The 24,927-nt window shown below is 40.5% G+C and overlaps 1 protein-coding gene across 3 annotated transcripts; it reads left to right on the top strand.

Annotated features, from left to right (window-relative positions):
- The first annotated feature begins 1,796 nt into the window (after positions 1 to 1,796).
- Positions 1,797 to 24,889, top strand: LOC118391068 (NADPH--cytochrome P450 reductase-like). 3 transcript variants are annotated; one of them, XM_052457809.1, is made up of 17 exons: positions 1,847 to 1,902; positions 4,304 to 4,367; positions 4,625 to 4,869; positions 7,940 to 7,988; positions 8,179 to 8,307; positions 8,555 to 8,704; positions 10,433 to 10,557; positions 10,686 to 10,775; positions 11,416 to 11,514; positions 12,002 to 12,118; positions 12,384 to 12,502; positions 12,795 to 12,976; positions 13,142 to 13,291; positions 13,502 to 13,772; positions 14,022 to 14,167; positions 22,317 to 22,402; positions 22,518 to 24,889. In XM_052457809.1, exons 3-17 carry the CDS (start codon positions 4,691 to 4,693, stop codon positions 22,660 to 22,662), a joined length of 2,037 nt encoding a protein of 678 aa, XP_052313769.1. In that variant the 5' UTR covers positions 1,847 to 1,902; positions 4,304 to 4,367; positions 4,625 to 4,690; the 3' UTR covers positions 22,663 to 24,889. The 3 variants fall into 3 exon arrangements, with proteins under 3 accessions (XP_035637951.1, XP_052313769.1, XP_035637953.1); XM_035782058.2 differs by lacking the exon at positions 4,304 to 4,367 and having other exon boundaries at positions 1,797 to 1,902; XM_035782060.2 differs by lacking the exons at positions 1,847 to 1,902; positions 4,304 to 4,367 and adding an exon at positions 7,055 to 7,167 and having other exon boundaries at positions 4,729 to 4,869.
- Positions 24,890 to 24,927: the final 38 nt, after the last annotated feature.

Here is a 24,927-nt window from a genome sequence, read left to right as displayed (position 1 = left end):
CACTCATTCATATATCTTTATGTACTGTAGCGACCCGCACAGACAGCTGTGTGTTATGTGTTAGGCTAGGAGGTGGTTGTGTTGTACTGACCAGTACCCGGTGTTCGCGGGGTCCGACCTGTCAATCAACCTGCTATCTGCCAATCACGGGAATGCCTGGAATGTTCTGATGCCGGGCATCCTGGTGGTTGGCGGAGTGGCGTGGAGGGGGGTTGGGCAGGGGGGTGGAGCATTGGAAGTTAAGACCAGGTTCAGCCTTTGTTCTCTCTCAATTCAATTTTTTTTCAATTCAATTCAAGGGCTTTATTGGCATGGGAAACATGTGTTAACATTGCCAAAGCAAGTGAGGTAGACAACATACAAAGTGAATATATAAAGTGAAAAACAACAAAAATTAACAGTAAACATTACACATACAGAAGTTTCAAAACAGTAAAGACATTACAAATGTCATATTATATATATATATATATATATATATATATATATATATATATATATACACACATACATATATATATATATATATATATATATATATATATATATATATATATATATATATATATATATATATATATATATATATACATATATACATACATATACACATACACAATGTACAAATAATTAAAGGACACAAGATAAAATAAATAAGCATAAATATGGGTTGTATTTACAATGGTGTTTGTTCTTCACTGGTTGCCCTTTTCTCGTGGCAACAGGTCACAAATCTTGCTGCTGTGATGGCACACTGTGGAATTTCACCCAGTAGGTATGGGAGTTTTTCAAAATTGGATATGTTTTCGAATTCTTTGTGGATCTGTGTGATCTGGGGGAAATATGTCTCTCTAATATGGTCATACATTGGGCAGGAGGTTAGGAAGTGCAGCTCAGTTTCCACCTCATTTTGTGGGCAGTGAGCACATAGCCTGTCTTCTCTTGAGAGCCATGTCTGCCTACGGCGGCCTTTCTCAATAGCAAGGCTATGCTCACTGAGTCTGTACATAGTCAAAGCTTTCCTTAATTTTGGGTCAGTCACAGTGGTCAGGTATTCTGCCGCTGTGTACTCTCTGTGTAGGGCCAAATAGCATTCTAGTTTGCTCTGTTTTTTTTGTTAATTCTTTCCAATGTGTTAAGTAATTATCTTTTTGTTTTCTCATGATTTGGTTGGGTCTAATTGTGCTGTTGTCCTGGGGCTCTGTAGGGTGTGTTTGTGTTTGTGAACAGAGCCCCAGGACCAGTTTGCTTAGGGGAGTTTGCTTCTCTCTCTTACGTCTGGGTTTCACAAGAGAAGGTCACGATTGGCTTGTGGGTTATCTGTCATCTATTTGGCGTGTGCTACGGCCCAAACAGTAGCCTGTGTAAAGTTGGTTTAATAAACCGTAAATTCGTAAACTCAAGCCTCTGTCTGGACAATTGTTCATTTATGATCTAGTCAGGTCATTACAGTACATATTCTTTATCCCCTTACACTTGTGTGTATAAGACAGTAGTTTTGGAATTGTTAGTTAGATTACTTGTTGGTTATTACTGCATTGTCGGAACTAGAAGCACAAGCATTTCGCTACACTCGCATTAACATCTGCTAACCATGTGTATGTGACAAATAAAATTTGATTTGATTTGTTATGTTGACAGCATTACTTTCTTCTTCTTGATTTATACTATTTTGTGGATGGATGTTGTTCTTCATGATGATTTGATATGGCGGCTGATATCAAAATGAGCTCAAGGAGTTTTCAGGGACATGGTGGTATCACATTTAACTGATTCGATTATATATAGCATAATGTACATAAACCACGAACACGTGAGAGGCGTAGCGCGTGGTCGCACAATAATGACGTAGAAGAAATTAGACTCCGATATTGTACTGGATACAGTTAGGAGCAGTTTGAAGTAAGTAATCAATTTGTCAAGACTTAAATTAGTATTGAATTGTACTGCAGTGTTGTGCTATGTTGAAATATGGTTAAAAGTTATGAATTTGACGTCGCCTTCCTAGCAGACAACACAGCCAAGAAATAACAAGATCCTTTAGGCTAAATTTAGCTAACGTTAGCTGCTTTGAACAGATTACACAACTGTGCTCCATCCACTCTTTTGTAAGGTTTTTGGGTTACCTAAATGGGGGAAGACAAAGCCAGAATTAGTCAACTCAAACTTGTCAACTGTCTTATTGATAAATTGAACATTATAGCAGCATGTCTTTTTGCTTATCTGACTAATTTTTGGCAATATAAATTGTATCTGCCACACTTAATAAAGTGCATGGAAGTAGCCGCAATCTTGCCGACTAATATATCCATCGAGGTTCCAACCAACCACAGATATTTGTGGAAGTGTAGGAACCAATGTATTTTATCAATACAGTAGTGAAGTGTGCACAAATTGTTTTCTATTAGTTGTAACTATTATTAAAATAATAATTAACTTTTTTAATAGTTATGTCAGTTTGCATTTGTTTTCATTGAATTGACCCCAGACAACAACATACTTGTACGCTATAATACGGTAAATGTGATTCATGCAGCATAAGTCATCTATGAAAACTGACAACTTAATGGAAGTACCAGGTTTATGAGATGAGCTTTGTTGTTATCTTTATCCATGGCATGCTGCATGTATGGACTGTAGTTCAAAAGAACAATGTGTACATTTAGCTCACATTTGTCTTTATGCTAGAATGCTCTCTTGTGGTAAACTTGAGAATTTAGCCTCAGGCTTTCAATGTTTTTTTGGTGTATGTGACAGGATAAGTAAAGACATTTTGAAAGACAAAAATGGTTTTCAGACCTACATGAGTCTGGAGCACAACATTCTGCCATTCGTTTTGTCATACCCATGGAGAGAAATACTGGCAAAATCCCAGTCGTCACTCATCTCTGCATGACAGAACCTCAGCTATGAAATGTTAATTTCACTAACTATGCTCCTGCTGATTAAATGTGCCCTGCATAGCCCTAGTCACCTGTTAAAGGTCCAGTGCAGTGAAAAACATGATTTTTGTGTGTTTTATATACAGTACCAGTCAAATGTTTGGACACAGTTACTAACTCAAAGTTTAAAATATTTACTATTTTCTACATTGTAGAATAATAGTGGACATCAAAACTATGAAATAACATATATGGAATCATGTAGTAACCAAAAAAGTGTTAAACAAATCTAAATATTTTTGAGATTCTTCAATGTAGCCACCCTTTTCCTTGATGACAGTTTTGCACACTCTTGGCATTCTCTCAACCAGCTGCATGATAAATGCTGTTCCAACAGTCTTGAAGGAGTTCCCACATATGCTGAGCACTTGTTTGTTACTTGTCTTTCAATCTGTGGTCCAACTCATCCCAAACCATCTCAATTGGGTTGAGGTCTGGTGATTGTGAAGGTCATGTAATCTGATGCAGCACTCCATCACTCTCCTTGGTCAAAAAGCCCTTACACAGCGTGGGGGGGTGTTTTTATGTCATTCTCCCATTGAAGAACAAATGATAGACCATCCCATCTGGTTTGCGCTTTGTGGGACTATTACTGCAGAATGCTGTTTTAGCCATGCTGTTTAAGTGTGCCTTGAATTCTAAATAAGTCACCAAAAGTGTCACCATCAAGCACCATCGCACCTCCTCCATGCTTCACGGTGGGAACCACATATGCGGAGATCATCCGTCCACCTACTCGGTGTCTCAAAGACACGGCAGTTGGAACCAAAAATCACAAATTTGAACTCATCAGACCAAAGGACATATTTCCACTGGTCTAATGTCCATTGCTCGTATTTCTTGGCCCAAGCAAGTCTCTTCTTATTATTGGTGTCCTTTTACTAGTGGTTTCTTTGTAGCAATTCAGGCATGAAGGCCTAATTCACACAGTCTCTGAACAGTTGATGTTGAGATGTGTCTGTTACTGGAACTCTGTGAAGCATTTATTTGGGCTAGTAACTCTAATGAACTTATCCTCTGCAGCAGCGGTAACTCTGTGTCTTCCTTTCCTGTGGCGGTCCTCATGAGAGTCAGTTTCATAGCACCTGATGGTTTTTGCGACTGCACTTGAAGAAACTTTCAAAGTTCTGGATTGGCTGACCTTCGTGTCATAAAGAAATGATGGACTGTCATTTCTCTTTGTTTATTTGAGCTGTTCTTGCCATAATATAGACTTGGTCTTTTACCAAATAGGGCTGTCTTCTGTGTACCACCCCTACCTTGTCACAACACAACTGATTGGCTCAAACACATTAAGAAGGAAAGAGATTTCACAAATGAGCTTTAAAAAAGGCACACCTGTTAATTGAAATGCATTCCAGGTGACAACTTCGGGAAGCTGGTTGAGAGAATGCCAAGTGTGCAAAGCTGTCATCAAGGCAAAAGGTGGCTACTTTGAAGAATCTCAAATATATAACACATTTTAATTTGTTTAACACTTTTTTGTTGTTGGTTACTACATGATTACATATGTGTTATTTCATAGTTTTGATGTCTTCACTATTATTATACAATGTAAAGAATAAAAAAATAACTAGAATGAGCAGGTGTGAATTTTTCACTGGTACTGTGTATGTAACGTATGTATGTATTTTCGTGGGGAAAAAATATATATATTAAAAAACTAAATGTAATTTCTTCAGGTCCTCTCTCTGCCCTGGCTGCAGCCGGTGTTGACCTGTCAGACAGTGAGTGGCCCCATCGAGGACATGGAGGTAGAGCATGTAGCCCCGGAAGGCCCTGACGTGGCCCCTGTGGAGGAGGAACCTCTCTTCACTAACTTGGACATATTCCTTTTTTCTCTCATTGTTGGCCTACTCATCTACTGGTTCCTTTCTCGCAAGAAGACTGAGGAGACCATCCCAGAGTTCAAGAGGCTCACCCCTGTGTAAGTGTTTTCCCACCAAAATTCTATCATTTGATGTTTTGATACGGCCCTTGCCTAGGTACGCTCATTACATTCTCATTTGTAAAATCCCAAGGGAGTTTATCTTATTGGAACGGTGTTAGTACGTTTGCTTACGGGCTGGGAGACACCATGTTCTGGACCAGCAGGGGACGTTGCATTTTCGGTATCCTCTATATTGGTGTCAGAAGTGGGATAGTGCTGCTGATCTTTAAAGATTGTTGTGTGCTTAGCTGTTCATTTATTTCATCAAGAATGATTCAGCATTAGTGTGTATTTGCTCAGGTTTTCACCTTATTAGCCCAGGAAGGTTAATCAGAACACTCCCATTTTGTCATCACTTGGTGATCAAAAGTCATTTGTATTTTCTTGCCCTGGAACTTGGAGCTGAGTGGGAAGCAGGGATTGGCAGTGTGTTTGTGCATGTGTTGCTGTCGACCACACTGTGGTTGGCCTGGGCAGGGGTTCCAGCATTTGAATGTGTTGACTTCATGTAGGCCTAATTGGAGGAATGTGTATGGTCACATTAGTTTACATTTGTGGTTTATTCAAAAGGATAATAATTGGAAGTGGTTTGGGTGACTCTGTAGCTTATTTTAACATACCCTAGGCTGCATCGCCCAGGCCACCTGCAGAAAGGTACTGTAGCAATTGTAGTGGTTTTAATTGTTTTCTCACCTTTAATTTCCTGTAACTTCCTGGATTCGGCCTATACATGCGGTCATCTGTTGAATAGATGCTTGAAACATCTCACACCAATGTTACTGAGAACCTTGTTGTTTCAATGTATCCACTTGGCTGCTGGCAGGAACTTGGCATGGGGCTTAATCAGTAACAGTTGCCTATGTTCCTTTGTTGGCGTCACTTGGATCAATTCCCCCCACAGGGAAAATGCCAGCTCTGCCGCCCCCCAAAACAATGGAAGTGAAAGAGGTTTTAATTGCTGGAAATGTTAACCATAAACATCGCTCTCTCTTTCTGAATGGGAACACTGTAAAGAGAAGGACCTCAAACATACTGGTGATTAATTACTGGACCTCTCTCGCTCCCTGCGAGATCCCCTGGCTCCCCTCTGCACCACCAAACCTCATTGAAAGAAATATGCAGGAGGAGGAAATGGCCCACAACTGAAGCTATGAAAATTCCAGGAAGAGGTTTGGGGTGTGCAGGAAAAGAGAGAACTACCTTGGAGTTTCCTTGTGTTTTGCTGGCTTGCATTTCACTGATCCTTTTTTGTTGAAGAATCCCCTGTCTTTGTGCACTCTTTTTTTGTGTTTAGTCTTCTACACAGCCAATTTTGGACACTTCTTCAGCACACCAGAAGACCCAGTGGATGCTTTTTCTCTTTGAATGATCTCCGAGGTGGAAAGTTGAGGCCAAAGTCCAGCAGTATTCTCTGTTCAGCCTCTCTTCTGCGGAAGCCGTCCCTAATTTGCCTTTGAGGGAGCATGAATGGAGCAGAGCCGTGTCACAAATGGCAACCTTTTATGATAGATTAGGTAACCATTGTGACACACTCCCTCGGCTCGGGGGTTTGAAATGTGCTTTATTCAGCTCTGCCTTGCCTCGTCTCTTTTAAAAAGAAAAAAATACACATTTACGCTGTTAATAGTTGCCAGGGTGACTCGGGTAGTGTCGTCCCTACAGATTGTATAGGAAAAGAGGAGGGATGTAGTGAGTGGATGTGTATGTCAGTGTTGATGTGTGTGCGTGCGCAGGGGCATGTCCGTCTTTTAGTTTTTTTCCTTTTTTCGTTTATGCGTATGTCGCCGGCTGCTCTGCTTGAAAGACTTTTAAGGGAAATGTCATGCTATATTGTCGTTGTCTTCCCAGCCTTGCTGCCAGATGTCGGTGGTGTCTGTGTTGAGTGGTGGTGAGAGCGGGTAACAGCAGCACGTCCATCCGCGTCTCTGACTACTGCTCTGAGCAGAACACAAGCCCTGGAGTTGCCTGGCCAACCAGTGAGAGGCTGCTGCGGCTGAATAACAGCCATGGCTGTCTGCGTGTTTGATTCCACCACAGAGAGAGAGAGCGCTCGGGTGGGGTGTTCGTGGGGGGGGGGGCTGTATGTTCAGTGAGAGACTGAGAATCTCTCCCGCATAATGCACTTTGGAGAGGCCAGCGGATAGTCAGCCCTGATGGGCTTCTTCTTCACGTGCTTTTTCAGATTGTCTGATCCACAATTGGACACAAGTGTGTTGTGGGGTGCTGGAGAACACTGCCTGTAACCATGGGATGTGTGTTCTCTCTCCCCAAAGAGAGACAGGCAGCGGCAGCCAGGTCAGTCTCTCTCTCTCTCTCTCTGTTTCTCTGTCTCTTTCTGTTTCTTCTCTCTCTTGGTCTCACTGTGTGTGTGTCTGAGACAGCTTGTTCTACTGTGCTCCATCCACTGCCTATCATGTTGATGCTCTTCAGGGAAATGTGTGTTACTGTTTGGGAAAGGCAAATGATTGGACTTGACTTGCTTTTCAGCTTCCCAGGCTGCTTACCAGCGTTTTTAACCAGCAATGTTAAACAAAAGGAAAAGAAATAATTTAAAAGATAAGAATCAACGTTGCAGATTGTTATGATTATGATAGCTTGTCATCAAAAAGGCTGTAGTCTGAATTATGGCTGTGTGCAGTACATGTAGCCTAACAATTGATTTAAGATACTGTCACCACATGCAACGTTTGTCACTTCTTTACTTCCTCTTGATACCTCCTATGTTCTTTGCTAAGGAGCACATGTGTCATTGACAATTGACATGTTATTTTTATTAGTGAGTTTCACATGCATTTACTGTGTTTGTTCAGGGTTTTTACCAATGATCAACTGAGCTATTTCTGTGCTGCGTTTCCATGACTTGTAAAGGGATTGGGTGTGACCCATACGCAAATCTCTCCCATGGGGGTCAGAAGGGGATGAGAATGCCAGAGTAAAGAACATTTTCTGCCTTCTCAAATGGTCTCTCCTTTTCGAAGGCAGTGTAATAGCCATTTAGTAGACTAATTAAGTTACCATGGTATGCTAATGTTTACCTTTAACATCTGCTTTGTGTCTTTTTCTCCAGAGTCACTCCGCAGCGAGAAACCAGCTTTATTGAAAAAATGAAGAAAACGGTCAGTAGCTTCATGATAAATTCTGTGTAATAAGTAGAAACAAATTATTTTATACAAAATTATCTCTATTTATTTAGTAAATGGATATGTAGGCTATATGCCACTTAACTTGTTTGGGTGACTAGCTAAGGAACTTTATAAAGTCCTCTATAATTTAGGATTGTTACTGATGATGCGTCTGCCTCTCCAGAACAGGAACATGGTGGTTTTCTACGGCTCTCAGACGGGCACGGCTGAGGAGTTCTGCGGCCGACTGTCCAAAGACGCCCAGCGCTACGGAATGAGAGGCATGTCAGCTGACCCCGAGGAATATGACATGGTACTGGTCTTAATCCGGCTGATTTTATATGTGTACACTATGTACATTGTCTCAGTCTTTTACATACCACATGTAACCTCCAGCAGCTTTGTGGTGATGAATATTTATATTTGTTTGGATATTTATTAAATGTATAACATTAAGAGAGCTAATGACTGCATTGTTGTGTCCTGAGAGCTGTTTGGTGAACGAATCCCTTTTGCAATTAGTGTATTTCCAATGTCTTTCTCTTCCTTCCTCTCCTCAGTCGGAGCTGCCTCGTCTTGCGGAGATCGACAACTCCCTGGCTGTGTTCTGCATGGCCACCTATGGGGAGGGGGATCCCACAGACAACGCTCAGGACTTTTACGACTGGATGCAGGAGAACGACGAGGACCTGAAAGGAGTCAACTTCGCGGTTGGTATTTTGCTCAGCGAGATAGGTCTGTAGTAGGTGCATCAAGGTGGTTGAGTCAACATTGGTGTGCAGCGCAGCACATTTAGCTTTGACAGAATCCACACAGAATGACAAATATTGCATCTCCATTCCCCATTGAAGGAGAGGTAGGGATTGAGATGTCCGTATGTGAGGCTTTCCCATGCAAAAGGCACTGGTGGAATGCACACTTTGCTACATTGCCCCACTTCCCTCAACTCACTCACCAAGTGGAAACATGTGGTCCTGCCAAACAAAGCTCCAGGCCTGGCCAACCTCAAGGCTGGAGCTGGAGAGCACTGGCAGTTTGTGGCTTGGAGATGTCGGGAGTCTCAATTTTGAAATGTTTTCTCATTGACATCACTACTGAACAATGTTAACCATGGCTTCCTCCGGGTCTCGCTGTGCGACTCTCCTGAGACAGCATTGTGATGTGGTTGTGACTTTTTATCTGGGAAATCCATGTTTTCTTGTTCTCAACATCTGTAGTGCATTCAGCCATATAAAGCCACTGAAATTACAGATCTGATCCAAATGGTGTAATTGAGTAAATGTACAGCTTAGACATATGTAAGGATATAGTGTATTGCTGCATTTACAGTGTCTTCAGAAAATATTCACACCCCTTTTCCACATTTTGTTGTCATTAATATGGATTTAATTGTCATTTGTTTGGTTAACAATCTACACAAAGTACTCTATTTGGGAAAATAATTCTAACATTTATTTAAAAAATCATGAAAAATATAACAGTCATATGTTGATTAGATAAGTATTCAACCCCCTGAATCAATACATGTTAGAATAACATTTGGCAGTGAGTACAGCCTTGAGTGTTTCTGGGTAAGTCTCTAAAAGCTTTCCACACCAGGATTGTACAATATTTGCACATTATTCTTTAAAAATTGTTCAAGCTCTGTCAAGTTGGTTGTTGATCATTGCCAGAGCCTTTATCAAGTCTTGCCATAGATTTAGAGGACGGTTTAAGTTAAAACTGTAACTAGGCCACTCGGGAACATTCAATGTCGTCTTGGTATACAACTTCAGTGTATATTTGACCTTGTATTTTAGGTTATTGTCCTGCTGAAAGGTGAATTTGTCTCCCAGTTTCTTTTGGAAAGCAGACAGAACTAGGTTTTCCTCTAGGATTTTGCCTGTGCTTAGCTCTATTCCATTATTTGTTTTATCATAAACTCCCTATTCCTTGCTGATGACAAGCATACCCATAACATGATGCAGCCACAACCATGCTTGAAAATATGAAGTGGTACTCAGGGATGTGTTGGATTTGCCCAAATATAACGCTTTGTACTCAGGACATTTCTTAAGTTAATTTCTTTGCCACATTTTGTTGCAGTTTAACTTTAGTGCCTTATTGCAAACATGATTAATGTTTTGGATTTTTTTTATTCTGTACCGGCTTCCTTCTTTTCACTCTGTCAATGGTTACTATTGTGCAGTAACTATAATGTTGTTGATCCATCCTCAGTATTCTCCGATCACAGCCATTAAACTCTGTAACTGTTTTAAAGTCACCATTGGCCTCATGGTGAAATCCCTGAGCGATTTTCTTCTTCTCCGGCAACTGAGTTAGGAACGATGCCTGTTGTAGTGACTGGCTATATTGATAGCATCTTTACATTTTTATATGCAGGTCATTAACTTTTATCTACTGTGATAGCTGATAGCATCTGCCTTTGAACTCTGCAGGTGTTTGGCTTGGGGAATAAAACATATGAGCACTTCAATGCAATGGGAAAGTATACTGACAAGAGACTAGAAGAGCTGGGTGGCAAGAGGATCTATGACCTGGGAATGGGAGACGACGATGGCAAGTGAGTACTGAACTCAATACATTGCCACAATGTCCATAAATTAATCCATATTCATAAATATGTATGTATTTCTCTTATTAAAATATAATGCGATGACTGTTCTATGTATGTCTTACCCTCTTCCCCAGCCTTGAGGAAGACTTTGTATCATGGAAGGAGCAGTTCTGGCCTGCTGTGTGTGAGCACTTTGGGGTGGAGGCCACAGGAGATGACACCAGGTAATAGCTAGTTGGCTACCACCTCTCGCTCTCCTGGTCAGACTAGTTGTCAACTAGAGATATTTAGTATGGAGATTCAGGAGCAGATGTACTTCCTGTATAGAGAAGGTATTTTATATATATTTATTTTTAAAGACACAGAGAGCTGGTTTCCCAGACACAGATTAAGCCTTGTCCATTGAAACCGCTTTTTAGTCCAGGACTAAACTTAATCTGTGTCTGGGAAACCGACCCATAATGTTTTACTTTTTATTCAAATTCAATGCAGAACAAGGGTTATTTTCCATGGTAATATCAGCAGCTATAAATACTGGATGTATCAAATAATTGATACCACCTGGCATTGTTTGCATGTTCTCAGAAAAAAACACTATAAAGCTTCATCTGCAAATAACAAACCTAAATGACCATCAACAATTAAAATAATTTTACATGTGCTTTAAGACCATTCACTCACTATGGCATCTGACAATTTTTACCATGCATCATCACATTTGCATCACAGAGAGCAAACTCCACTAGAAGCATGCATGGCTGTCCATGTCGGCCCTTGGCTGCACAAGGGTTATTTTTAGACTTTATGAGTGGTCGGGATGCAGAGCAGGAAGTAATCACCTGTCCGTTTCTTCCTCTTCTTTAGCATCCGGCAGTACGAGTTGGTGGTTCCAACTGACATCAACATGAATAAGGTGTACACTGGGGAGATGGGTCGCCTCAAGAGCTTTGAGACCCAGAAACCGTGAGTTGACAGCTTCACACACACATAGGAAGTGGTATAGGCATCTCAGCTATCAGGCGTAATGACCGAGATGTGTTGTCATCGCTAATGGAATGAATAGATTATGGTTGTTTTTCAGGGCAACAAAGGGATGACTGTTGTCATGACGCTGACCTGATTCTCACCTACTCCCCAATGTCAGAAGTCCAACAGCAAAGTCTGGCTGCTGTTAGGGTGCATCTCAATAGTCCAAAGTGGCCTCTCCTCATCTCTTTTCCTTGATAGAACTAGACAGGTGTAAACTAAATCCCCGTGTAGGCCTCGGCCTTAGCGCTTTCACCTGTCTTCTCAGATCAGTAAAAAGAAAAGTTCTTAATATTAGAAATCTTCTTTCAAATGTATTGGGATGTAAATTATTTATTGGAACTTTCAACAAACCCATTTTACAACATTGACACCAATTGTCTGAAATGGCTTTGTGATAACTCTAGTATATCTGTCATTGCAGACCTTTTGATGCTAAGAACCCCTACTTGGCCACAGTGGCTGTCAACCGCCAGCTGAACCAATCCGGCGACCGCCATCTGATGCATCTAGAGCTGGACATCTCAGGTTCCAAAATCAGGTATCTGCTCTGCTCTAATATGTAATATTAAAAGTCCTGTGCCTTAGAATATCATACAGTCATACACTTCTGCCTTCCAATGTCTGCTGCATTTCTTCTGTCTGCCAATAAGTGTAGAGTTGGATAATCATTTATTTATTTATTTTCCCCATTTTCACACACTGGCAACAATCATGTACATATGTTCTATGTACATATGTTCTAGCGTGCTAGATAAAGACATTGGGAAGTCTTGTTCATTCACCTCCCCCGTCTCCCCCTGTAGATATGACTCTGGAGACCACGTTGCTGTTTACCCCGTTAATGACGTGTCAATAGTGAACAGAATAGGCCAAATCCTGGATGCCGATCTGGACACTGTTATCTCTCTCAACAACCTCGACGGTCAGTTGTAAATCATGGCTCAGGGATATATGATTTCAGCTGCTTTGTGTCTGAGCAGATTTCCATTGGCTTTTTCTGTACTATTTGGTTGCAATGAAATGCTCATGATGTCATCCTCATGGCTATTCACTCACTGTACAGTAATCTAGAGGTTGAGAAGATATTACTGCATACATAATCAACTAAATCATATAGTCTACCGTTAACATTGGAAATGTGTACCGTGGCCTCTAAATAAATGGAACTTGAACATTAAATGATGCTGATAAGATTTTTCCTCTGTGTCTTTTAGAGGAGTCCAATAAGAAGCACCCGTTCCCGTGTCCGACCACATACCGCACAGCTCTGACCCACTACCTGGACATCACCAACCCCCCTCGCACCAACGTACTGTTTGAGCTGGCCCAGTACGCCACCGACCCCAAGGACCAGGACACCCTGCGCAAGATGGCCTCCGCCTCCCCCGAGGGCAAGGTTGGCATCCCTGACGGACCTCGAACTTCTGACCCTTCACCACTAGCTGACTGACTGACATTCTACTGCCTGCCCAGAAATGCATGTTGTCAATGCGTTTGAATGGTTGTAAATGATCCGTATCAGTGGAGAGTGAGTCTTAGTCTGTCTGTGTCTCTTTGCCAGGGTCTGTACCAGAGCTGGGTGCTGGATGCTCAGAGGAACATCCTGGCTGTGTTGGAGGACATGCCGTCCCTCCACCCTACCATAGACCACCTGTGTGAGCTGCTGCCCCGCCTACAGGCTCGCTACTACTCCATTGCCTCTTCTGGCAAGGTGAGACCCATTATTAGAATAGTAAAAATACTTTGTCGATCTTGTGAGAAACAGCAGCACCCCTGGATGGAGAGCATTTTAAAGGTTAACGACATGTACCTGGGATCAGAGACCAGCAGACCTCCGGTTGCCAGTTCAGTTCCCACTTTTTCAGTTTCTTTTATTTAGTTTTTTATTTGATTACTTTATAACTGTGTATTGTCTTGTCAGGTGTATCCCACCATGGTGAGCATATGTGCGGTGGTGGTGGAGTTCCAGACCAGCACAGGGCGGACCTTCAAGGGTGTGGCCACCAACTGGCTGAAGAACAAGGTTGTGGTGACGGACAACGGCCACAAGGCCACTGTGCCCATGTACGTCCGCAAGTCCCAGTTCCGGCTTCCCTTCAAGGCCAGCAACCCGGTGGTGATGATCGGGCCCGGCACGGGCATCGCCCCCTTCATGGGCTTCCTCCAGGAGAGAGGCTGGATGAAGGAACAGGGTATGGAGCAAGAAGGCCTGGTCCTCATCGAGCATCTAAGTCTGGTTTTGCTGATTATTAAAACCGAACAGTGTTTGCCTAGTGCATAGATGGAGTTCACAGCAAGCAAGTCTCCATTACTCTACAATAAATTAGGTTCACCTGAGTTTGTTGCCACAAGTATGTTTGTATTTTTTAGCATAAGGGAGGGAAAGGAAAAATAGGGCGAGTGTGACACAGATTCACATCCAGTATGTGTTTCACTTTCAGGGAAGGATGTCGGCGAGACGATACTGTACTTCGGCTGTCGCCGCAGAAACGAGGACTTCCTGTACCAGCAGGAACTGGAGGAGTTTGAGAAGGCGGGCGTGCTGACTCAGCTCAACGTTGCCTTCTCCAGAGACCAGGAAGGGAAGGTAACACATCACACCAAACCTCTGTCAGCTCCTCACTATGTGAGAGTTCATGTGTCTAGCACTACTACCAAGTTCGTATGTACAGGATACACATGGTATACAGCATCCAATGAAATGCTTACTTGTAGATTCCTTCTCGACAATGTAACAACAATTTGAAATCATAAAAAACGAGAATACGAACATAAAGTCAATGGCTCAGTAGAATAGAAAAAAACATTTTAGCGTTAGTATAATACAGGAAGGCACAATTTATAGTTCAATATGTACATGCGTTTTGGGGAAGGGGGGATTGGGGGGCAAGTGTTTCAATTGTGCAGTATTTAGCAATCATAATACAAGTCTGTTAGCAGCAGTTGTGATGTGGCATGAATGTGTGTGTATGTATGTATGTATATGTGTGTGTGTGTGTATTTTTTATTTATTTTACCTTTATTTTTTCTCATTGAGATAATATATTTTTTCCAAGAGAGACCTGTTCCAATAGCAGCAGCGGGAACAACGTTTCAGACAAAATAACTTACATTCACTAACACAACATTAAACAAAACTATAAACACACATACAGTACAACAATTACATATTACATTAAAAACACAAACATCTTGACTAAAAACAGCTGGCCTAAAAACAATTACACTCTTCTATGATATATATACAGTGGGGCAAAAAAGTATTTAGTCAGTCACCAATTGTGCATGTTCTCCCACTTAAAAAGATGAGAGAGGCCTGTAATTTTCATCATAGGTACACTTCAACTATGACAGACAAAATAAGAAATAAAATACAGAAAATCACATTGTAGGATTTTTTTAGGAATTTATTTGCAAATTATGGTGGAATATATGTATTTGGTCATCTACAAACAAGCAAGATGTCTGGCTGTCACAGACCTGAAACTTCTTCTTTAAGAGGCTCCTCTGTCCTCCACTTGTTACCTGTATTAATGGCACCTGTTTGAACTTGTTATCAGTATAAAAGACACCTGTCCACAACCTCAAACAGTCACACTCCAAACTCCACTATGGCCAAGACCAAAGAGCTGTCAAAGGACACCAGAAACAGAATTGTAGACCTGCACCAGGCTGGGAAGACTGAATATGCAATAGGTAAGCAGCTTGGTTTGAAGAAATCAACTGTGGGAGCAATTATTAGGAAATGGAAGACATACAAGACCACTGATAATCTCCCTCGATCTGGGGCTCCACGCAAGATCTCACCTTGTGGGGTCAAACTGATCACAAGAACGGTGAGCAAAAATCCCAGAACCACAAGGGGGGACCTAGTGAATGACCTGCAGAAAGCTGGGACCAAAGTAACAAAGCCTACCATCAGTAACGCACTACGCCGCCAGCGACTCAAATCCTGCAGTGCCAGACGTGTCCCCCTGCTTAAGCCAGTACATGTCCAGGCCCGTCTGAAGTTTGCTAGAGAGCATTTGGATGATCCAGAAGAAGATTGGGAGAATGTCATAAGGTCAGATGAAACCAAAAATATAACTTTTTGGTAAAAACTCAACTCGATGTGTTTGGGGGACAAAGAATGCTGAGTTGCATCCAAAGAACACCATACCTACTGTGAAGCATGGGGGTGGAAACATCATTCTTTGGGGCTGTTTTTCTGCAAAGGGACCAGGATGACTGATCCGTGTAAAGGAAAGAATGAATGGGGCCATGTATCGTGAGATTTTGAGTGAAAACCTCCTTCCATCAGCAAGGGCATTGAAGATGAAACGTGGCTGGGTCTTTCAGCATGACAATGATCCCAAACACACCGCCCGGGCAACGAAGGAGTGGCTTTGTAAGAAGCATTTCAAGGTCCTGGAGTGACCTAGCCAGTCTCCAGATCTCAAACCCATAGAAAATCTTTGGAGGGAGTTGAAAGTCCGTGTTGCCCAGCAACAGTCCCAAAACGTCACTGCTCTAGAGGAGTTCTGCATCAAGGAATGGGCCAAAATACCAGCAACAGTGTATGAAAACCTTGTGAAGACTTACAGAAAACGTTTGACCTCTGTCATTGCCAACAAAGGGTATATAACAAAGTATTGAGAAACTTTAGTTATTGACCAAATACTTATTTTCCACTATAATTTGCAAATAAATTAATTAAAAATCCTACAATGTGATTTTCTGGATTTTTTTCCCTTCTCATTTTGTCTGACATAGTTGAAGCGTACCTATGATGGAAATTACAGGCCTCTCTCATCTTTTTAAGTGGGAGAACTTGCACAATTGGTGGCTGACTAAATACTTTTTTGCCCCACTGTACATCGATCAAGTGTTTTAAACTCCACCAACGAAACTAGATCATCACATTTTAAAATGTTCAGGAGAGAATTCCAGGACCACGATGCTAAGTAACTAAAACTATTTCTACCATGACCTGTTCTAATTTTTTGGTACTGTTAGAAGCAAATCAGAATGGGACCGTAATTGATATTTATTTACTGACCTGACTAAAAAAGAACAGAGAGATAATGGCATTTTACCAAATATGGCCTTTTAAATCAGTGTATACCAGTGTTTAAGCCTACGCAAGGTCAATGACGACCAGCCAACAGCGCTGTAGAGATCACAATGATGTTAGACGTTTCTGATTTGTAATGAACCTGTGGGCTGCATGATACACTGAATCAAGTGCTCTCAGGGTAGTGGCTGAGGCCTGCATATATATAACATCACTAAAATCTAAAACCGACAGTAATGTACATCGTACCAGCTCCTTCCTGACCTCAAAAGAAAAACAAGCCTTATGCCGGTAATAAAATCCTATTTTCAGCTTGAGCTTCCTTATCAAGTTCTCTACATGCACATTGAAGCTCAGCTTATCATCATCCCACACACCCAAATGTTTGTACACTTTAACTTGCTCTATAGTATGTCAAGCCAATGTAGCAATGGCATAACTTGTAACATGCTTGGCATTTGAAAATACCATGCATTTTGTTTTACCTGAATTTATAATCAGCTTTAAATCATACAGATTCTGTTGTATGATGTTAAATGCTCTCAAAAGCTAAAGATAAATTACTACCACTTGAATAAAGAATAAAGAACAGTATCATCTGCATAAAAATGAACATCCGCTGTTTCAATAAGTGGGCCCAAAATAGAACCTTGCGGAACACCTGAGCACACCTCTATGGACTCAGATTTACAACCATCCGCCATTACACATTGGTTTATAAATTATCTATCAAATCGTACACAATCTAGAGCATGACCAGTAATTCCACAACATTTTAACCTTTGCATTAACACAGCATGGTCCACGGTGTCAAAAGCCTTCAACAAATTAATAAAAACAGACACACAATGTAACTTATCAAGAGCACAGTGGATGTCATTTTAAACCTTCAATGTTGCTGAAACAGTGCTGTGGCCAGACCTAAAAACCTGATTGCATTCCATTTAAGATGTTGTTTACTTGTTAGTAGGTCTTTAGCTGCCTACTAACTAAGGACTCCAGTACCTTTTGAGGTTAAAAATACATGTTAACCTGTTAATCCTACCCCCTACTTTTTCGAACATTCTGTTAAAAATCGTGCAACATTTCAGCGCCCTGCTACTCATGCCAGGAATATAGTATATGAGAATCATAAAACACGGGACGAGATGTTAAACTGTCCATTGTGCCAATAGATGGAATGCACTCACATGAGATTTGCCGTGATGTTGACAGAGTGGCATGGGAGATTTATTTCTTAGACTGGGGTAAGATGTCAATTTTGGGACACATCCTCAGTAGTGTGCCTTCGAATCAGTGGGTGTTTCGGCCTTTAATCACTAAACACCCTCATCAAAGGTGGCCAGCTAAAGGGTAATCAAGCCTTAGCTTGTGTCCCATGCCCAATTAAGATGTCCCACGGGACTATGCAAGGCAGGGGCGTCCTCTTCCCTGAGCCAGCCATACAGCTGACCGCATACCTCATATGCCCTCCTCAAGTTGGAGGGATCTGAATTGGGTTCTCAGGTGGGGGTGGGGGGTCATGAAGTTATAGCCCAGCAAGGGTCCTTCCGTTTGATCCAGATCCACACATTTCAGCGCCCTGCTACTCATGCCAGGAATATAGTATATGCATATGATTAGTATGTGTGCATAGAAAACACTCAGGCGTTTCTAAAACTGGTTAAATCACGGCTGTGACTATAACAGAACGTGCGTTTCATCGAAAAGCGCAGGAAAGTCTGATCACTGAAAACTGGAAAAAGTATCAATGCGCCACTTGCATGTATTGTTGAATGGAAACCAAATTACCTGGAGCCGAGATTGCAATTCCTACAGCTTCCACACGATGTCACCAGTCTTGTCAATTGCCTAGGCTTTGTTTCTTGGTCAAACGAACAAGAGACAGCCCATTTCCTCCGGTCTCCGACAGGATGTTTTGGAGTAGAAATTTCTGAACATGATTTGAAGACGTGGAGCTATTGAATATACATCGCCCCGTGATCAATTTGATAGTAAACGTTAATAATCTAATACCTAAAGTTGCATTACAAAAGTATTTCGAAGTGTTTTGTGAAAGTTTATCGTCAACTTTTATAATTAAAAAAAACGACGTTGCGTTATAAAACGCTGTTTTTTTCCTTGGTCACACAGTCTTCATAGATCGATATCTAGGCTATATATGGACCGATTTTAATCGAAAAAAATACCCAATAGTGATGTTTATGGGACATCTAGGAGTGCCAACAAAGAAGATCGTCAAAGGTAATGAATGTTTTATATTTTATTTCTGCGTTTTGTGTAGCGCCGACTATGCTAATTATTTTGTTTACGTCCCCTGCGGGTCTTTTGGGGTGTTGCATGCTATCAGATAATAGCTTCTCATGCTTTCGCCGAAAAGCATTTTAAAAATCTGACTTGTTGGCTGGATTCACAACGAGTGTAGCTTTAATTCAGTACTCTGCATGTGTGTTTTAATGAACGTTTGAGTTTTAACGAGTGCTATTAGCATTTAGCGTAGCGCATTTGCATTTCCAGATGTCTAGATGGGACGCATGCGTCCCGGGTCGACCCAAGAGGTTTTAAGGGGGGAGCAATGATGTCTGCGGCTAGGTGTAGGAGGCGGGGGTCTAGTTCATCAGGGCCAGGGGATTTTTTTTAAATCAATTTCTTTCAGGGCTTTACACACTTCTGAAAGAGAGAAGGATGAAAAGGAGAACCTGGTGAAGGAGTGCACAGGGGAGTTAGGTAAATTTATAGGGGGCTCAATTATACCTTTGACCTTCTTCAAATACACTGCCTGCATCTATAAAATGCTGGTTCAAGGCTTTCAGAATGGAGGTTCTCTCAGTTACAATCTGTGTGTCGACCAACAATTGTTTAGGAAGCTGTGTATATTTTCTGCACTCCAAACCTTTCACTAGTTACCAAAATTTGGATGAGTTATTAAAATTTTGTGAAGTAGATTTCAGGTAGTGGTCTGCTTTCAATTTACGGATCATAGCCACACCCATATTTCGAAGACGCTTAAAAGCCATCCAATCATCTGCCAAACCAGTCCCTCTTGCTTTAGGCCACATAGCATTTCGTTCCCTTATGGTTTTTGTAAGTTCCTTAGTAAACCAAGGGTTCTCTCTGCCCTTAATTCTGATTTTTTTTAAAAGGGGGCATGCCTATTGCATACATCCTGGAATGTGTTGTGGAAGTAAGCAAAGGCTAGTTCAACATCAGGGATGAATTCCATTCAATGCTATACATCATGTAAAAAACCTTGAACATCAAACCGCTTCCAGTTTCTTTTCGTAATGACTTGTGGAGATTTCTTAGGAATTTTACCATCTCTCACACAGGCAATAGCACAGTGATCACTTATGTAATTTGCAAAAATACCAGAAGCATTAAAACGATGAGGAGTATTGGTTAAGATCACATCAATCAAAGAGGATTTCAGAGGATATTTTATATTCAACCTAGTTACACTGTTGACAATCTGAGTGAGATTATAGGTATTGCACAGAATTTTAAGTTGATCAGAGCTAGATGTTAACCAGTCCTGATTCAGATTACCCATCAGGACAAACTCAGAATTGACATTCTGTGATAACAATTTGAAAATACAATCCAGAGAGCCAACAGTAGCAGATGGAGGTCTATAACAGCAAGTTACAACAATATTTAAAGATGAGCCAAGGTTTAGGTTCAAAGACAAATATTCAAATTGCTTAGGTTTAGTAACAGAAGTCAAAACGACCACCGAGAACTTGTCTATGGGAAAGCCTAATTATTAGGACCCATATTGCAGTTCCTATGGCTTCCACTAGATATCAACAGTCCAGTCTTTTTAGAAATTGTTCAATGTTTTTTTTTTAAATGTAAAAGAAGAAGTATTCGTATTCTTTCTAAGTGTCACTCAGAAGGACTCTAGTCTTTTGGTGAGCGTGAATGAGTGCGCGCTCCTTGGTGTTTTTCTCCGGTATTGAAAACAGTTTATTCCGTCTTAAATTTGATCAATTATTTACATATTAGGGTACCTGAGGTTGGATTAGAAACATTGTTTAGACAAAGTTTACAGGTAACTTTTTTGAATTTTTGAATCAAACGTGCCAAATAAACCAACATTTTTGGGATATAAAGAAGGACTTTATCGAACAAAACCACCATTCATTGTGTAACTGGGAACCTCGGGATTGCAAGAAAGATGATCTTCAAAGGTAAGCAATTTATTTTATCGCTTTTTCTGACTTTCATGATGCATCTGCTTGATTGGAAAATGTTTGACGCTCTCCGGTGAGGGCAGGGCGCGCACTTGGTTATTTATCTCCGGTATTGAAAATACTATTTTCCGTCTTAACATTTTTATTGTTTATTTACATATTAGGGTACCTGAGAATTGATTAGGAACGTTGTTTGACATGTTTGGACCAAGTTTATTGGTAACGTTTGGGATTAATTTTGTATGCATTTTGAACGAATGTAAACAGGTGGATTTTTGAATGAAGCACACCAAATAAACATGCTTTTTTTGGGATATAAAGAATTACTTTATCGAACAAAAGAACCATTTGTTATGTAACTGGGACCCTTGTTTTTGCAACCAGATGAAGATCTTCAAAAGTAAGGGATTTATTTTATCGCTATTTCTGACTTTCGCGATGCATCTGCTTGGCTGACTGCACGAATGTCAACCAGAGCTGTTGCCAGAAAGTTAAATGTTAATTTCTCTACCATAAACTGCCCCGTCATTTTAGAGAATATGTATGTCAAACCAGCCTCACAACCGCAGACCACGTGTAACCGCGCCAGCCCAGGACCTCAACATCTGGCTTCTCACCTGCAGGATCGTCTCAGTGGGGTGGGGTGGGGGAGTGCTGAGGAGTATATCTGTCTGTATTAAAGTCCTTTTGCGGGGAAAAACTGTTTGGCTGGGCCTGGCTACCAAGTGGATGGGCCTATGCCCATGGCTGCACCCCTGCCCAGTCATCTGAAATCCATAGGTTAGGGCCTAATGAATTTATTTCAATTGACTGATTTATTTATATGAACTGTAACTCAGTCAAATCTTTGAAATAGTTGCATTTAATTTTTTTTTCAGTATACATTAATTTCAAAGTGTTCAGAAACATATTCTATTATTATTTACAATAAAAGTGACTCCAAAATGACATTATTTACCATTATTATCTATTGGGCACATCATAATCTGAAACACAACCAAAACTGCAAATGCATCCAACAAGTTTGTAGTCACAAGCTTGATGTAGTCATTGCATGCTAGGAATATGGGACCAAATACTACACTTTTAACTACTTTTAATACACATGTGAATTTGCCCAAATACTTATGACACCTTGAAATGGGGGGACGAGATGCATAAAGTGCTTTCATTTCTAAATAGTAAAACAGATATGTATGAAAATACCCTAAAATAAAAGGTGACATTTTGTACTGTCACCTCTCGTATGAAACATTTGATCTCAAATCCAAAATGCTTGAGTATAGAGCCAAATTAAAAGTTTTAGCTTCCCTGTCCAAATAAATACATAGAGAAGTGTATCTATGACTTTGGTAAGGTCCAATATTTGATACTGCCAGTGCTTATAATTTGTATTGCCTTGAGAACCTGCAGACTTCAAGAGAACGTATTTTGTATCAGTTAAATTATTCAAATGAATTGTTCATAATTGTTAGATTTTTCATGCTCAGGTGTATGTGCAGCATCTCCTGAAGAAGAACAAAGAACATCTGTGGAAGCTGATCCATACTGACAATGCTCACCTCTACATTTGCGGGTAAGACCCAATTCAGACCACCTGCATATGTACACGCTTTTAGAGGGTTTTCTGAAAAGGCAAATCCATCATCGCGTGCCCTCTGTAAATATGGCTGCCATTTGTCCTTGCCTAGGGATGCTCGGAACATGGCACGGGACGTGCAGAACACCTTCTATGACATCGCTGAAGAGGTCGGAGGCCTCACACACACACAGGCTGTGGCCTACATCAAGAAGCTGATGACCAAGGGCCGCTACTCTCTGGATGTGTGGAGCTAAAGAAGATGAAGCTTACTTGCAGGACACCCTCACAACCCCCTAGATGTTACCCCTCACCCAAATGAAATAGGTTAACGGTAAACACCTTTTTAAACAGTTTTTGGAGGTAACACGTCAGCACCTAATCTCTAAATGGAAAGACGTATGTCTGAGTTTTTGTTGTCCTTATTATTGGATTTGTTTGTAATCTTACTGAAAGCCTTTTGTGGGGACTCGTACTGAGAAGTAGTGCTGTTAATTTAGGATTATTTGGGAATTGGCTCATACTCTAACTTGACCCCTAACCCCCAGGTCGTTCATGTAGATTTGGTCTACATTCTCCTTTAAGATTATGGGGGGAAAAAACATCTTTATAGTGGAATAAATCAATTGATTTTTTTATTAAGAGTGCAGGCAGACCTTCATTGTTTCACATCAGATTAGAAAAGTTGGAGATGATAATTTACAGTACCAGTCAAAAGTTTGAACACCTCTTCATTCAAGGGTTTTTCTTTATTTTAAATATGTTCTACATTGTAGAATAATAGTGAAGACATCAAAACTATGAAATAACATATATGGAATCATGTAGTAACCAAAACAGTGTTAAAGAAGAATCTAAACTATTTTTATTTGTTTAACACTTGTTTTGGTTACTACATGTTTCTGTATGTGTTATTTCATAGTTTTGATGTCTTCACCATTATTCTACAATGTAGAAAATATTTAAAATAAAGAAAAACCCTTGAATGAGGAGGTGTGTTCAAACTTTTGACTGGTACTGTAAATTATCATCTCCAACTTTTGTACATGTTGTTTTTGGTAAGTAAAACAGGTGATTATGAAATTAAATATTGTGTCAGGACGTTTGTCATGCTGTGAAGATCCCCACAAACATTATTTTTTTTCTTGTATATTAACTCATTTCAAATGTAAAGCATTCTATATTTTCCATCTATAAATGTATTTACAAATTCAGATGCTCTAGGAAGGTTGTGTAAACTTGTAGCGTATTCATGTTGTACCATGTACTGTTAAATTTGTACATTTACATTTCAGTAACTATTTAGTAATTGAGACTTGTTCTTCATCGGTTCATTAAATAATAGGTCTTAGATTAAGTGGTGGTCAACTGTAAAAATGTCCAGGTGTTTTTTTTCTCACACTCTCTGACTGTAAGGCTTAGTGCCAACTAGTTACGTTTAGATGGAAACTACCACAGCATTTAGGCAATGCAATATGTGTTGGTTATATGTGCACTTGCAGTACAAAATGAATCCGTCTACTAACTGTAATTTATGTGTGTTCTGATATCACTAATTCTGGGATGTGTACAGTATACACTGATTGTACAAAGCATTAGGAACACTTTCCTAATATTGAGTTTCCCCTGCCCTTTTGCCTTCAGAACAGCCTCAATTTGTTGGGGCATGGACTCAACAAGGTATCAAAATCATTCCACACAGGGATGCTGGCCCATGTTGACTCCAATGCTTCCCACAGTTGTCAAGTTGTCTGGATGTCTTTTGGGTGGTGGATAATTCTTGATACAAATGGGGAAACTGAGTGTGAAAACCCCAGAAACGTTGCAGTTCTTGACACAGTCAAACTGGTACACTTGGCACATGCTACCATATCCCATGTAAAGGCACAAGTCTTTTAACTTCCCCATTTACCCTTTAAATGGCACACAAACAATCAGTGTCTCAATTGTAGCAAGACTTAAAAATCCTTCTTTAATATGTCTCCTCCCCTTCATCGACACTGATTTTGAAGTGGATTTAACAAGTGGCATCAATAAGGGATCAGAGACAGACCTGGTGAATCCAGATGAAAGGTATGTCATGGAAAGAGCACATGTTCCTAATGTTTTGTACACTTAGTAAGTATTTTATCTCGGTGTCTTTCTATGCTGATGGTTGGAGGTCTAATACAAAATATTTACTTAAACGTGAGGTTCTGCTGAACATTAACTGTATGAAGTGGATGATATAAGGGTGATGTTCAGCAGTCCTTTTGGTGTTTATTTTAAACTATTGTAGTGATATGGCAGGGTTCATGTTTTCATTTGTGTGCCTTTGAACTTTTTCTCTTGCATTACTGGTATTGAATAACATGTTCCATCATGACCTGTTACATGACTCTTACCACTTGATCCAGTTGTTTATGCAAAATAGCTATTTGTATATAAACTGTGTAACTTGAAAACATGCATTTGTAAAGAAATAATAATCATTGATTTGCTATACTTAGTCTTGGTTGTCATTTATGGCTTCTCTTTACTGT

This window comes from Oncorhynchus keta, chromosome 12, assembly GCF_023373465.1.
Source record: "Oncorhynchus keta strain PuntledgeMale-10-30-2019 chromosome 12, Oket_V2, whole genome shotgun sequence".
NCBI lineage: Eukaryota > Metazoa > Chordata > Actinopteri > Salmoniformes > Salmonidae > Oncorhynchus > Oncorhynchus keta.
The sequence above is the reverse complement of the archived record's forward strand: the minus strand, read 5'-3'. Positions and strand labels throughout refer to the sequence as shown.